The sequence below is a fragment of the Neomonachus schauinslandi genome, chromosome 3 (genome assembly GCF_002201575.2).
Source record: "Neomonachus schauinslandi chromosome 3, ASM220157v2, whole genome shotgun sequence".
Lineage (NCBI taxonomy): Eukaryota > Metazoa > Chordata > Mammalia > Carnivora > Phocidae > Neomonachus > Neomonachus schauinslandi.
In genome coordinates this window covers 140,362,157-140,376,041 of record NC_058405.1, presented here as the reverse complement: position 1 = coordinate 140,376,041, position 13,885 = coordinate 140,362,157, and the positions used below count along the sequence as shown (strand labels likewise).

General features: G+C 37.4%; 1 protein-coding gene across 1 annotated transcript in view; it reads left to right on the top strand.

Moving 5' to 3' along the window:
• Window positions 1–6,796: 6,796 nt before the first annotated feature.
• Window positions 6,797–13,885, top strand: part of ZNF385B (zinc finger protein 385B) — a 304,024-nt gene continuing 296,935 nt past the window's right edge. Inside the window, 1 exon segment of the mRNA XM_021702763.1 lies at window positions 6,797–7,112. Coding sequence (XP_021558438.1) covers window positions 6,797–7,112 — 316 coding nt within the window.

Here is a 13,885-nt window from a genome sequence, read left to right as displayed (position 1 = left end):
TTTGCTTGAACAAGAAAACACATTCATCTAGTATCTGACCAAAACTTTCAGGGACAATACTATTTAAATCCACTTACAGGAAAGAAATATTTTGTGAAAGAAAAGATAATTTGCAGAGATGCAGCTGTGCCACAGTGAAGACAACCTTTTATATGATTATGAAAAGCAGATTAAGCTCTTTGGAGCCGTATTATCTCCAGAGTCTCCATTATAGAGTAGAGTCCATGCTTTACCTACACATCTTCACATAATCAAAAGATCAGAAGACCTTCCAGGATGTTTTCTCCAAAACAAAGGAGTAGTGTGCCCCCAAAACTGAATTCAGATCTTTTTCTCAAAGGAAACAAACTGCAAGAAGCATTTAAATGTCAGTTTTTCTTATTCAGTAATTAGTGTCAAAATCTCTTAGGATTCACACTAGGCCAGAGAACCCCTTTACAGTCTGTTTCACTAGCACTCAGCAAAGTGCCAGTAGGTGATCAGAAAAAAAAAAGCAAAAAAACCTGAGATTGATGAACTGTCTAGTGATATCGAATACTAAACAGTAAATTCAATCCAGTGTAATAAAACTAACATGCTGTAGAAGTATGCTGAGTACTTTGGGAACTGTTATGCAAAGAATTCTACACAGTCACTCTCACGAACAGTGAGTAGCGGAATGATTGCTTCTTCTGGTTTATTTTAAGCTTTTTATTTTATTCATTTCTTTATTTTATTCATTCCTTTGGCCACCATAGGGCCAAAGATAGTGTGTTATATATAGTCGATGTTTAATAAATAATTGCCTAGTTGAATTGAACTAATTATAGCCTCCCTTATCTGGATCCTATTATGAAATAAATACTGAAATATTCCACAAAATGACCAGACTGTACTGCTGGCCTCTTAATTTTCCCTGAAACTCTGTATTTGGGGGAAGAGTGTTGTTTGTAGTCTGGTGCCCAAGAACTCAGCTGTTTACCGTCCTTTAAAACAGGACTTTTAGAATCAGTGTCAGAGTCCTGAGTCTTCCCCATTTGTGTTTTTATCTTGCCCAACCCTTTCCTCTATACCCAGTGCTCCATTCTCTGCAAAAGTTGAGGAGTGAGCAGAGGTCATTATGGATGTTGGCACAAGTGTGCTCATGTTAGTTTGTGACCTACCCCCCAGGAGAATTTGAACTTTAAATTTTGTTTTCAGTTAAGGAATGAAGGAGTTTGCCCTAAATAATTGGGATTTTAGTTTGCAATTGAGTGGTTGTATTTTTTTTTTCCTTTTGGGCGTACCTGGTTACTACTGTTTTTGAAACCTCAAGATGCAAACAGCTGTGTACTCAGCCCACCTGTAAGCTGAAATTATTGGAAAACATTGACCTTGGTTACTGTTTTCACAACCCATGCTACACACCACACATACAAACAATGCATTCATTCATTCAGCAAATATTTATTGAGTGCCTACTTTGGACTAAACACAGTCTTAGATGCTGGGGATACAAAGACTCACAAAGCCCAGTTCTTAACCTCAAGGAGCTTGAAATCTAGCAAGGAAGAAAAATGCAGACTTTTCCACAGCATTTATCACACTTGGTTATAATTTCCTGTTTTCTCTATTTCTCATTAGACTATGGAGTCCCTTCAGGTTTGCATCTCATCCACCCTGTTTGCTATTGTTTCCCTAGCATCAAGTCCTCTGCCTGGATAGTCAATCAACTTGAGGGCACAACTAAAATTGTGTAAATATAATAAAACTATATAAATAATTAAAATGGTACTATAAGGGTTGGGTTCCAGGCTTGCTATGCAAAGACAATGCTTCAGGAGTGCAGTGGTAGAAGAGACCCTGGCAAAAGGAGCATCGCGAGGACTTCAAGAAAAATGAGGAGTGAGGAGAGGACCAGGTTAGATTTGGCAATTAGGAAGTGTTATAGTGACTTTTCAAAGAGAAGGACTAAATTTGGGAAAGGGTTATGATCCAGGTTGTTATAAGTTGGGAATGAATGAGAATTGGATAAAATTGATTGATTTGAGTTGGAAAATGAGATAATCCATGGGGTGGGACAGAGTCTTTCATACTTATATAGAAGTGAGGAGATCTCCTCCCATGTTCTCTATCTGCTGTGGCAACTTTGTGTAAAGGAATGTATTCTCCACATGCATAATGGAGATGTCTTTACCTCTGAATCAGTTTCCTGATTTATCATAATTATTATAATAAATTTTCTATTTATCATAAAAAGCAATTGGGTAACTACACAGGTCAGAGCCAGGCCTAAGAGAAAGTTAGGTATAAAAGTTTCCTGATGTACCACATCCTGGTCATTTAAAAGTCACTCCTTTAAATAGTCACTGACTATCCTATCAGTTCTTTTCCTCAAAAGTAGCAACTCAAGGACCAACTTTCTCATTCCTTGACCTGTTCCAAAATATCTTATTCTTTCATGGATGTTAAATGATTGGCCATCTAATCTGTTAAAATCATACAAACAGAGCATAGAATACCTGAACTGGTTCTGGCTTCTCTTACCCTCCAATAAGTTTGCATGGCATTCCAAAGCAGAGTGCTGCCCACTGCTCAGTTTAAAACTGGATACCCCTGAAGGTCCTTTTGCCCTATGTAAGTGAAACATGTAATTTAAGATAGTCTGATTTAAAAAAACCTTTAAGATAGAAAGTGAGATTTTTCTTTCTTCTTCCATTTAAACTCACAGTTACCTTCCCCTTAGCCAGGAAATTGACATTATAAATATCACTGCCATATATTATAAGCCTAGAAATTTTATCATCTCAGGCCAAAAGTGAATGTTGAGATTTTGATATCTTACCTCTCTACCACATCTAAGTCTTTTTCTCAAAACTTCTGGAATGAAATATATTCTGGTTGAAAGTGGCTGTTAACAGGAGCTGCAGATATTTTTCCCAAGAGGGGAAAAGTGTGAAGCCAGAGCTAGGACTAATAAATCGGGACATGGCAGACAGACTGCACTCTATCTGCTAGGCAATGCATCCTTCCTGGAGTGGCCCATGAATGTGGTGTTGGAGGCTTGGGGGATCATCTGTAAGTGAGAATAACTCTGAGAGAAAGTAAAATAGGGATAAAGATTATGAAGGATGCTGGTATTCTGAAGAAGTTTAGAAGAATTCTAAAATGGGCATTCATTTCATTTTAAAGGTTTCTTTCTTACTGGTTAAAATATGTATATTTAAGTAAGTCTAAAACATAATGTATTTCTAAGACAAATGGCAATCAGAAAGTCACAGGTAAGCTGGTTTTATCCTTTATAAGATAATACAAAGAAGTCATTTTTTAGATTTCACATTTAAAATGGAACATTGTGATGTAGGTCTTATTTCTGTGAAACATCATATGTTAATTGACAACATGGGCAAGGCCAGCCACCTCCCAAGTTGGGTTAAATTTTCAGATGAAAGTGTCATCAGTCCTTAGCTGAGTCAAGGATTTTGGTTACTGGGGTTGAAATATAACACTTAGATTTCAATGATTCATTGAGTTGGTATCTGACCTAGCCTTGCAAGATTAGAAATGATTGGTTTTCCTTATGTTTTACAATGTATTAGTTTTCTAGATAGGGCATAATATATTAACGATGAGCTCATTTTAAAATTATTTCTATCAGTTCAGTTAATTCTCATGATAAATTTTAATATTTTGAGAGGACACAAAGTATAGTATGTTTGAACATAACTTTTATATGTCACTGATATTTTTTAAAGTTTTATGAGAAAAATGGCTTTGTGATACCATAATGTTTTAGATTTAGGGAATACAAGCAAAAATATTGATGTATATGCAGTTAAATCACATTTTAAGTATAACTGAATTATTTTCTGCAACTCAGCTATGGGAATTGCTTAAACCTGATTTATGTATAATTTGAGTAAATTTAAAAATAAATTTTGTGAAATAGAGTTCCTTAAAATGGTGACATCAGGATAAAATATTTATGGGACAAATAGGTTTTACATATCAAAATTAGCAATTTTCTTTTTTTTTAAGATTTTATTTATTGAGAGAGAGAGAGGAAGCATGAGCAGGGGGAGGGGGAGAGGGAGAAACAGGTTCCCCACTGAGCAGGGAGCCCGACGTGGTGCTCGATCCTAGAACCCCAGGATCATGATCTGAGCCAAAGGCAGATGCTTAACCGACTGGTCCACCCAGGCACCCCAAAATTAGTAATATTCTAACAACTCACTGAAGGTTAGGATTTAGCCTACAGTATAATGCACAACGGCTGTTTGCCATAGGGTGTATGGGTATAAATAAGTTCTTTTTGGCACACTGTATACACAGAATCAACTTCTATCTTTATGGTCATACCCTGTGCTATAACTCATTTTCTGATTTTTAAATATTCAAGAGATGAACACTCCAAATATGGACTAGTCTGTAGATGCCCCTTCCTTTTCACAGAGCTCTAAGTCAACTTGAATCAACAGAACTACTCAAAGCCAATGTCCTTCCACCTCTCGAGTTACTCCCATATGCAAGAATCCCTCACAAGCCATAATCCTTTCTTTATCTGAATTCTTCATCCCTCATGGCACAGTATTGTTCACCTCAGCCAATTCTTTCTCATGCATACTCCTTTTCCCTCAGTTTTTACCCAATTATTGCATGAATATTGTTCTCTTCTTTCTTCTATGAGTGTGTCTTTTTAGTTGAGAAGCAAAAGCATTGCCATAATCACACTGAGAAGTATGTGCAAGATAATAGAAAATATATTTGGTCTCTGCCCCCAGTTTCTGGTACAGAGCTTTTCCTAAAACCTTTATAATTTCCTAAGTGATAAGAACACTAGGAACATCTTTTGTTCTGATATTTGGTCTTTGACCCTGGTTCCTGACACAGGACTCCTGAAACCCTTGTAATTTCCTGAGTGATAGGAATATCTTTTTGTCCAATTGAGGCAACTCTGGGTGGGCTTCTGGGTGGTTCTTGCATAAGGGCTGGCCACCAAGCCATGATTAGGAGCTTGGACTTTTCAGCCCTATCCTTGATTCTCTTGAAAAGGAGAGGGGCTGAAAATAGAGTAAATGATCAATCATGCCAACTTGATGAAACTTCCATAAAATCCCAAAAGAACAGGTTCAGAGAGCTTCTAGGTTCATGAACATTGGAGGTGCTGGGAGAGTGGTGCACCCAGAGAGGTCATGGAAGCTCCAAGCCCTTCCCACATACCTTGCCCTATGCATCTCTTCTATTTGGATGTTCATCTGTATTCTTTATTATATCCTTTTACTAATAAACCGGGGAATAATAAGTAAACTGTTTTCCTATGTTCTATAGCCACCTTAGCAAATTAATCGAACCCAAGGAGGGGGTTGTTGGAACCTCCGCTATAGAGCGGGTTGGTCAGAAACACAGGTGAAAGGCTGGGCTTGGGAGGTGTCTGAAGTGTGTGTGTGTGTGTGTGTGTGTGTGTGTGTGTGGTGGGGAGACAGTCTTGTGGGATTGAGCCCTTAACCTGTGGGATCTGATGCTATCTCTGGGTACACAGTGTCAAAATTGACTTATGCTGAAGAACACCCAGCTCGTGTCACAGAGGATTGCTTGGCTTGGGGAAAAAACCTCCATACATTTGGTGACCAGAAGGGTCAGAAGTGAAGTGTTCTGTGTGACCAGTAAAGTGACTTTCCTCCTTAGGAAGGAAAAAATCTGAGTTTTTCTAATAAAGTATAAAAATGCTGGTAATAGTGGTATTAAATAAAATCTAAAAGTTACATATGTTAAAGTGGAACTGAGAAAATAAAAAGCCAAGGCCATCTCCTTCACTGAAAAGTCTCCTTTAAAATCTTCCCTGAAGTTATAATCAATCACTATGCCCTTATCTAACTAAATGAAGGAAAAAATCAGCACTTAAAAATAAACAAAAATTATATCTTAGTTCTCTTTACTCTTTTTCTATTTTTCAATTCCTAGTTTACCATTTACTGTATTTCTTTTATTTTTTATTTCAGATGTTCTGCATTTCAACCTCATCAAAAATTAAATTGATATTTATGGGCTAATCTGGAAACCTAAATACAGTTTGTTTCACTACAACTATAAGAAAATATGTTCAAATTCCCATTGGCTGACTTATAAAGGGGCTTCTGGAACACAACTTTATGTAAGTTGCAGACATACCGTGTTTTAATCTTTGTTAATTCACCTCCTCCCTGGGTTAGGGCATAGGTCTATTGGCAGGTGTGCATGTATTATATATACCTTTGTGTGTATACCCTTTTTCACAATTCTGGGTTCATAACATTTATTCTTTCCTTCAATAGGTATTTAAATGCCTATTATGTAAAAAGTACAATTCTAGGCCTAAGGGACATCCAGAAATGAGGTTACTGCCCTCATAGAGCTCATACTGTATCAGAGAAACACATTAACCAAATTGCACAAATACATATGACATGCATACGGTGAGGGATGCTCTGAAGGGAGGTCATATAGCACTATGGGAGCATGTAACTAGGGATCCGCCTTGGCTCCAGGTCAGACGGGTTGCCTGGAGAGGGTAGTACTCCAGGTAAGATCTAAAGGGTGGGCAGCAGTTAGAAAGGGCAAAAGAATCTGGAGGTGGAGGGAGGGTGGGGCGAGGATAAAGGAGGAAGTACTCCAGACAGAGGAAACATGTTCAAAGACCATATTTGCTCAGGTAGTTTTGATAAGTTTTTCAAAGAGTGTCCACTGAGTAGCTAGAAGACGTTTAGCTTATCCTAAATCATGAAAATAGTTTGTAATCATACTAGAAAATCAGAAAGCATATATTTCGCAAGCACATGTACTTTTTTTTTTTTTTTTAGGTATGAAGTACTCATTAAGCCCTAACAATTACCCTGAAGATGGTATTATGAATATGGCAACTTTTCTACGGGGCTTTGAAGAAAAGGGGATAAAGAATGACAGGCCTGAGGACCAGTTGAGTAAAGAGAAAAAGAAAATTCTTTTCTCCTTCTGTGAGGTGTGCAACATCCAGCTAAACTCTGCAGCCCAGGCCCAAGTCCATTACAATGGCAAATCCCATCGCAAACGAGTCAAGCAGCTGAGTGATGGGCAGCCCCCGCCGCCAGCTCAGGGCTCAGGGCAGCTCCTGGCCAGCCCCAGCACCAACACCAGCGCAGGTAGGTGCGAGCGCCCAGGGCTCCATGAGCTGCTGGGAGAAATGCCGCTGTTCTAGAAAAGGAAGGCTTTGGAACAAGGTATCTTTCACTGTAGAGCTACCAGCACACTAATATGTATTCTTTTCCCTACAGTTAATTCCAAGAGCTGTTGGTTAATTCTGAGTGTGTGTGTGCCTGTATAAGAAATTCATATATATTATATTAGAATCAAACATTATACACACACACACACACACACACACAATGTTGTGTATTGGATCATAGACTTGGTCCTGTCTCTCCATAGGGTGTGAACACATCCTAATGTATTTTGAAATGTATTTAAAATAGATCAGTGATGTCACTTTTTTGTTCCCCCTCTCTGCAAAATTAGGCTTTCTTGGGTTTTCTTCATCTGCTTTCTATAGGGTAGTGTACTACTTGATAGTATATAAAAAGCGACAGCTTTATTTGTAACATCCCGTGATGCAGGAAGGGAGCATTAATCCTGAGCGGTAGACATGTTATATTCTTTTAGGGAGTTGGCAGCAATGTGCCAGTGGTGTTCTAACAATAGGAGCAGGCATTGCCAAAACCAACAAGGCTTACCTCTGAGCTCTGGCCCCGGTGCAAGCACCTTCTTGCCTCCTCTCTCATCTCTCACCCTGTCCTGTGGGTGGGTAGAAGCAGAAGCTTAGAAATTGTCACATTTCCTGCATCTGCCCTGAATCTGAGAAATAGTCTTTCAAATTCTTTATCTTATCCTTGGGCAGCCCTTCCTCCTCCCCATTGCTGGTCATTGGGTATCTCCACTAGGACACAACTAAAGAAGATGTGAAATTTACTGTGATCCGGGGTGAAAATTTCTACAAATAGGGGGTGTCCTACCCAGGTGTACGTGGGAGATCAAGAGAAGCCTCCTTCTGAATGTGGTGGAAGAGCTCCAAATTCCACTCTAGCAGACCCTGGGAGCGAGGCTTCACCGTGGAACGCAATGCTGCAGAGAAGCCATTTGTTGAAATTTTACTTGGGGCTGGTACATGGTTTTTGATTTTGTGAAGTTATGCCATGACCCATATTAAGCTCTAGTGAAAATTGTGTGTGTGCTGTGAAGAAATAATTCTTGCATTTCAAGCTAAACCTAACTGCTTTTTACTCGATGTGTGATTTAATTTCATTAAACTATTTTCCCCAGTCAGTAGTTACTTAGCATGCTGTGGAAGAACTTAAAGGAACTTCGAGGTTATAAGATACACATTTATTATAAGAGTGAAAAATTACTTCCCCATTTTGTCTTTATTTATTATGATGATAATGTAAATATTCACAGATGCATTAATGTATCTGTATATACATAGTAAGATAGAGTTGGTGTCAGGTTAAAAACTCATTTATTGTTTTATATCTGAATCAGAGAGCAAATAGTCTTGAGTAAAGGTGTGAATTGTATCTGTCAGAGCCTAAATATGTATGTCTAGATGGAGGTTAACCTGTAACTTCTAATTAGTGAGATGAGTGACTAACATTAACTGATCATATTTTATGGGCCATTTTCTGGTCCTTTCTGGGAATTTTCTCCTTTAATCCTTTCATCAACCCTGAGGTAGGAACTACGATTATCCCTAATTTGCAGACTAGGAATGGAGCACAGAGAGATAAAATAATTTGTCTAGGTTATATTGCATGGAAATGGCAGATCTAGAATTCCAACCATATTTAATTAGTTAATAGCGAAGCCATTATTCTTTGTCACTACTTTGCTGCTATTTTCTGCCATGCAGTAACACTCAGGTTAAATTCAGACCTGTGTGCTATAATATATTTGTGGTCACAAATTGTTGCTATCATGGTGAACTATCTCACTTTGATGGGTTTTGAAAATAGACATGTAAAGCTCCAACTCATGAGTTTCTCCATGCTAATGAAATTAGATGACATAAATTTAGCTAAGACATACACAGAATATTATGGATATATTCTACAAGTAAAATATAGCTCATCATCTAGTATAAGGCAATATTAATATATAGGAAAAATGGGTACAAAATGAGTCAGCTTTTCAAGTTGTACATTAGGTATAAAGGACAACTTTCATACACTGATAATATAGTCAATTATCCATTGTCAAAAGATGGGTTTAGCATATGATGAAAGCAAGTCACTTAATCTCTGAAAGTGGTTAACATTAATTCTCCCATTTGAAAAAAAAAAGTGGGTATAACAGTGTCTTTTTCTCTTAGACATAGATGTATGTACAAAGATGATCATGACATGATTTATAATTCCAAAATATTAAGTGTATCCCAAATGTCCAATAGGAGAAAGGTTGAATACCTTAAAGTACATTTATAAGATGAACGATAGAAACTAGAGTCATTAAAAATTGAATTTCTGAAGAATACCTAACGACAGGGGAATCTGTCCATGATATCATGCTAATTGAAACAGCAGGAAGTAAGGTGGAATATACCATAGTGCTATGTGTACATGTGCACTTATCTACTGCTTAGTCTCAACTCACCGAGAAGCAAGACTGACATGGTTTTATTTTTTCCAGTCACTTTCTTCAGTTTTGATCTATCAAACGCCTGTTTCCTGCCGCATAGCAGTTCCCTTAACACTTTCTCAGCCCATAACTTCTCACTTTTGTATATTCAGAGGGACTTTGATTTAAATGACTCAGCTCTATTTATAAAAACATCCATGTCAGAGCCAAATTAAGATTTGGCTAGATAGACCCTGGAGTTGAGAGTAGAGGATGGGATGCAGTTAGCTCTCAGCTTCCCCTGCTTCAACCTGCCCTTCTGCCCATGGAGGGATGGAGGTGTGGAAGTGGCCTTATCTTACAGCCTAGGCAAGATTGCAATGCTGTTCTTGATAGGAGATTGCTATTCTGGTGGTCTCTGGGTCACAAGTGCTCGTGGCAGAGCCTGTGGATGAAGAACTCCACCAAAATGTCCCTCAGGCATTGGGAGTCCCTGAGATTTAGTTGTATCTCAATTTACCCCCACTTTGTAGCAAAACACCCTTCCTCAATTGTGTATGCCTCTTTCTCCCACATTGTGGCAGTCCTGGGCAAGATTGTGTCTATTCTTATCTATGTATTTATCAACTCTTAGGGCTTGAGGGAATGCACAGAATACATCTAACAACTAACATTCTGGAGCTGTTGGGGCACGGGCAGGTAGAAGTGGAGTGGGGTGTGAGGGTCTCCTCCACATTTCTCTTCCTGCTCAGGTAGCACAGGGGAGACTGGGAAGTCCACTGACAAAGTAGGTACTTAATCAAGGAAAAAAATGCCAATCTTCCCTTTTTGCCCATTGCTTGGCTTTATGGAGTGTTATGGGCTGAATTGTGGCCCCCCACCCCCCCGCAGAAAGGGATATGTTGGAGTCCTAATCCTCAGTACTTCAGAATGTAACCCTATTTGTGGATAGAGCCTTTGCAAAGTAAATTAAGTTAAAATGAAGTCATTAGAGTTAGGTTGACCCTAAATCAATATGACTGATAGCCTTATAAAAAGGGGAAATTTAGACATACAGACACACAAAAAGAAAAGATGAGGTAGACACACAGGAAGAGGACAGCCATTTACAAACCAAGGAGAGAGATTTGGAACCAGTCCTTCTCTCAGAGTCCCCAGAGGGAACCAACCATGCCACACTTTGATCTTGGACTGCCAGCCTCCAGAACTGTGACTGATATATCTTTTTTTTTTTTTAAAGATTTTATTTATTTATTTGAGAGAGAGAATGAGAGACAGAGAGCATGAGAGGGAGGAGGGTCAGAGGGAGAAGCAGACTCCGTGCTGAGCAGGGAGCCCAAAGCGGGACTCGATCCCGGGACTCCAGGATCATGACCTGAGCCGAAGGCAGTCGCTTAACCAACTGAGCCACCCAGGCGCCCCGTGACTGATATATCTTTACCCAGTTTGTGGTGCTTTTGTTTCAGCAGCCCTAGCAGACTTATACACAGAGAAAAATGGTATCCCATCTTCCCCACAAAGGAGAAAAGTTGTGGTAGTAGAGATAAACTTCCCAAGAACTGTCAGTTTCAGAGGTAACTTTCCTTCTTCTCTGTCAGCCTTATTATAGAGTAGGGGTTGGTAAGGGTGGGAATGGGGTCCACAGCATGGTGGTTGAGACTTAAGCCATTTCTCTGAATAAGAAGTGACTGACCTCTAACAACTGGCAGTTCTTTAAACTAAGCTTAGAATTCAAAACCTTTAAATCTCAGCTTCTGGAAGAACAGGAGGACTCTTGTTCTATTCATGCCTGCAACTGACTAGATGAGGCCCACCCACATCATGGAGAGCAATCTGCTTTACTCAGTCTATAGATTTAAATTTAAAATTCATCCAAAACAAACTCACAGAAACACCCAGACAGAATTCAGAATAACCAAATATCTGGGACCCCATGGCCCAGTCAAGGTTTGACACATAAATTTAATCCTTACACTGTCATTTTCCCCTTAAGTTTTATAAATCATATTTGATGATTGAAACAAAAATTATAACCATCTGATACTCAAGACAATGATATTTAAAAGTGGGGAACTTCAAGGGACCCAAATGGTAGTAAGGTATCAGTACTTCATTTGAAGTATTTAAATGGTGGTGCCAGGAGATTGTGATAAGTATGTATATTGTAATACCCATAGCAACTACTCTGAAAACTTTACAAAGAGAAACAATCAAAAATAATATAAATAAATCAAGATGGAATACTACTAAAATTTTCAAGTAACTCACAGAATAAGAAAAGATAAACATAGAAATGAGAACGAGAGGAAACAAATAGAAAACAAATAATAAAACGGCAGACTTAAGTAATAACATATTGATTACCTTACATGTAAATGGTCCAAATACAACAATCAAAAGACAGAGATTTTCAGAGCAGATTCAAAAAATGACCCAGTTATATACTGCCAACAAGAAACTCACTGCACAGTCAATGATATATATAGGTTGAAAGTAAAAGTATGGAAAAGAATATGCCTTGCAAACAGTCATAAAAATAAAAAAAGCATGAGTATCTATATTAATATTGATAAGACAGACTTCAGAACAAAGAATATTATTAGAGACAAAGACATTGTGCTATGATAAAAAGTCCAATCCACCAGGAAGAAGGAATACATAATGATTCTAAGTGTTCATGTATCAATTACAGTTGAGGACTTCAGTAATTCTCTCTCAGCAACTGATAATATTACTAGACCAAAAACTCATCAAGGATATAGAAGATCTAAACAATATAATAAGCCAACAGGATTTAACTAATTTATTTAGAACTCCACCCAACAGCAGTAGAACATATATATATATTTTTTTTTTTTTTTTCAAATGCCCATGGAACATTCACTGAGAGGCCATATTCCAGGCCATAAGAGATACCTTAACACATTTAAAGGAATTGTAATCATACACAATATGATTACAGTATGTCTGTGATCATAATGAGGTTAAACTAGAAGACAATAGAAAACCAACAGGAAAATAACATATCTCTTAAATAACCTATGAATCAAAGAATAAAGCTCAAAGCAAAGAAAAAATACATCAAACTAGATGAAAATAGAAAACAGCATATCAATATAGGTGGGATGTAACTAAAACAGTAGAGAAGAAAATTTATATCACTAAATGCTTATATTTGAAATAAGAAAAAGTCTCCAATAAATAAGTCTCTGCATTAAGAAGCTAGAAGAGAAAAAATAAACCCAAACCAAGCAGAAGGAAGAAAATAATAAAGTTCAAGTGCAGAAATATCTGGTGTTGAAAATAGGAAAACAATAGAGAAAAATCAATGAAAAAAAAAAGCTGGTTCTTTGGGGAAAAAATCAATGAAATTTATAAGACTCTAGCAAGACTGACAAAGATTAAAAAGAAAGAAGACAAAAATGATATAGGTGATAACACTACAGAACTTACCACAATTAAAAATATAATAAGCAAATACTATAAACTTATATTCAGAAATTTGATAACTTAGAAGAATGCATAATAAAGCTCCCCAAAAAGAAATTTCTAGACCCACAGGGTTTTACTAGAGAATTGTGCCAAGCATTTAAAGAACACGAATTTTACACATTTCTTCCAGAAAATAGAAGAGGAGGAAACACTCCGCAACTTATTTTATGAGGTTATTATTACTCTGCTACCAAAATCAGACGAAGACAATATATAAAAAGAAAGCTACAAACTAATCTCTCATGAACTTAGACTTAAAATTTCTCAATAAAATATAAACAAACTGAATCCAGTAATGTGTAAAGAGAATTTTACACCATGACCAAATTGGATTTAGTCCAGATTTATAAAACTGGTTCAATATTTGAAAATCAATAATATAAAACATATCAACAGCTGAAGAAGAAAAATTGTATGATCATATCAATTGGTGAAGTAAAAGAATTTGAGAAAATTCAACACTCATTTGTGTTAAAAACTCTCAGCAAGTTAGGAACAGAGAGAAATTACCTCAACTTAATAAAGAGCACTACAAAAAGCCTACAGCTAACATCATACTAAATGGTGAAAGATTGTATATGCTTTACCCTAAGATCAAGAGCAAAATAAGGGTGGACAATCTGGAAGAAATGGATGAATTCCTGGAAACATATAACCTCCCAAAATTGAATCAGAAAGAAATAGAAAATTTGAACAGACCAATTACCAGCAATGAAGTTGAAATAAAAAACACCCAACAAACAAAGGTCCAGGACCAGATGGCTTCACAGGCGGATTCTACTCAACATTTAAAGAAGAGTTAATACCTATTTTTCTC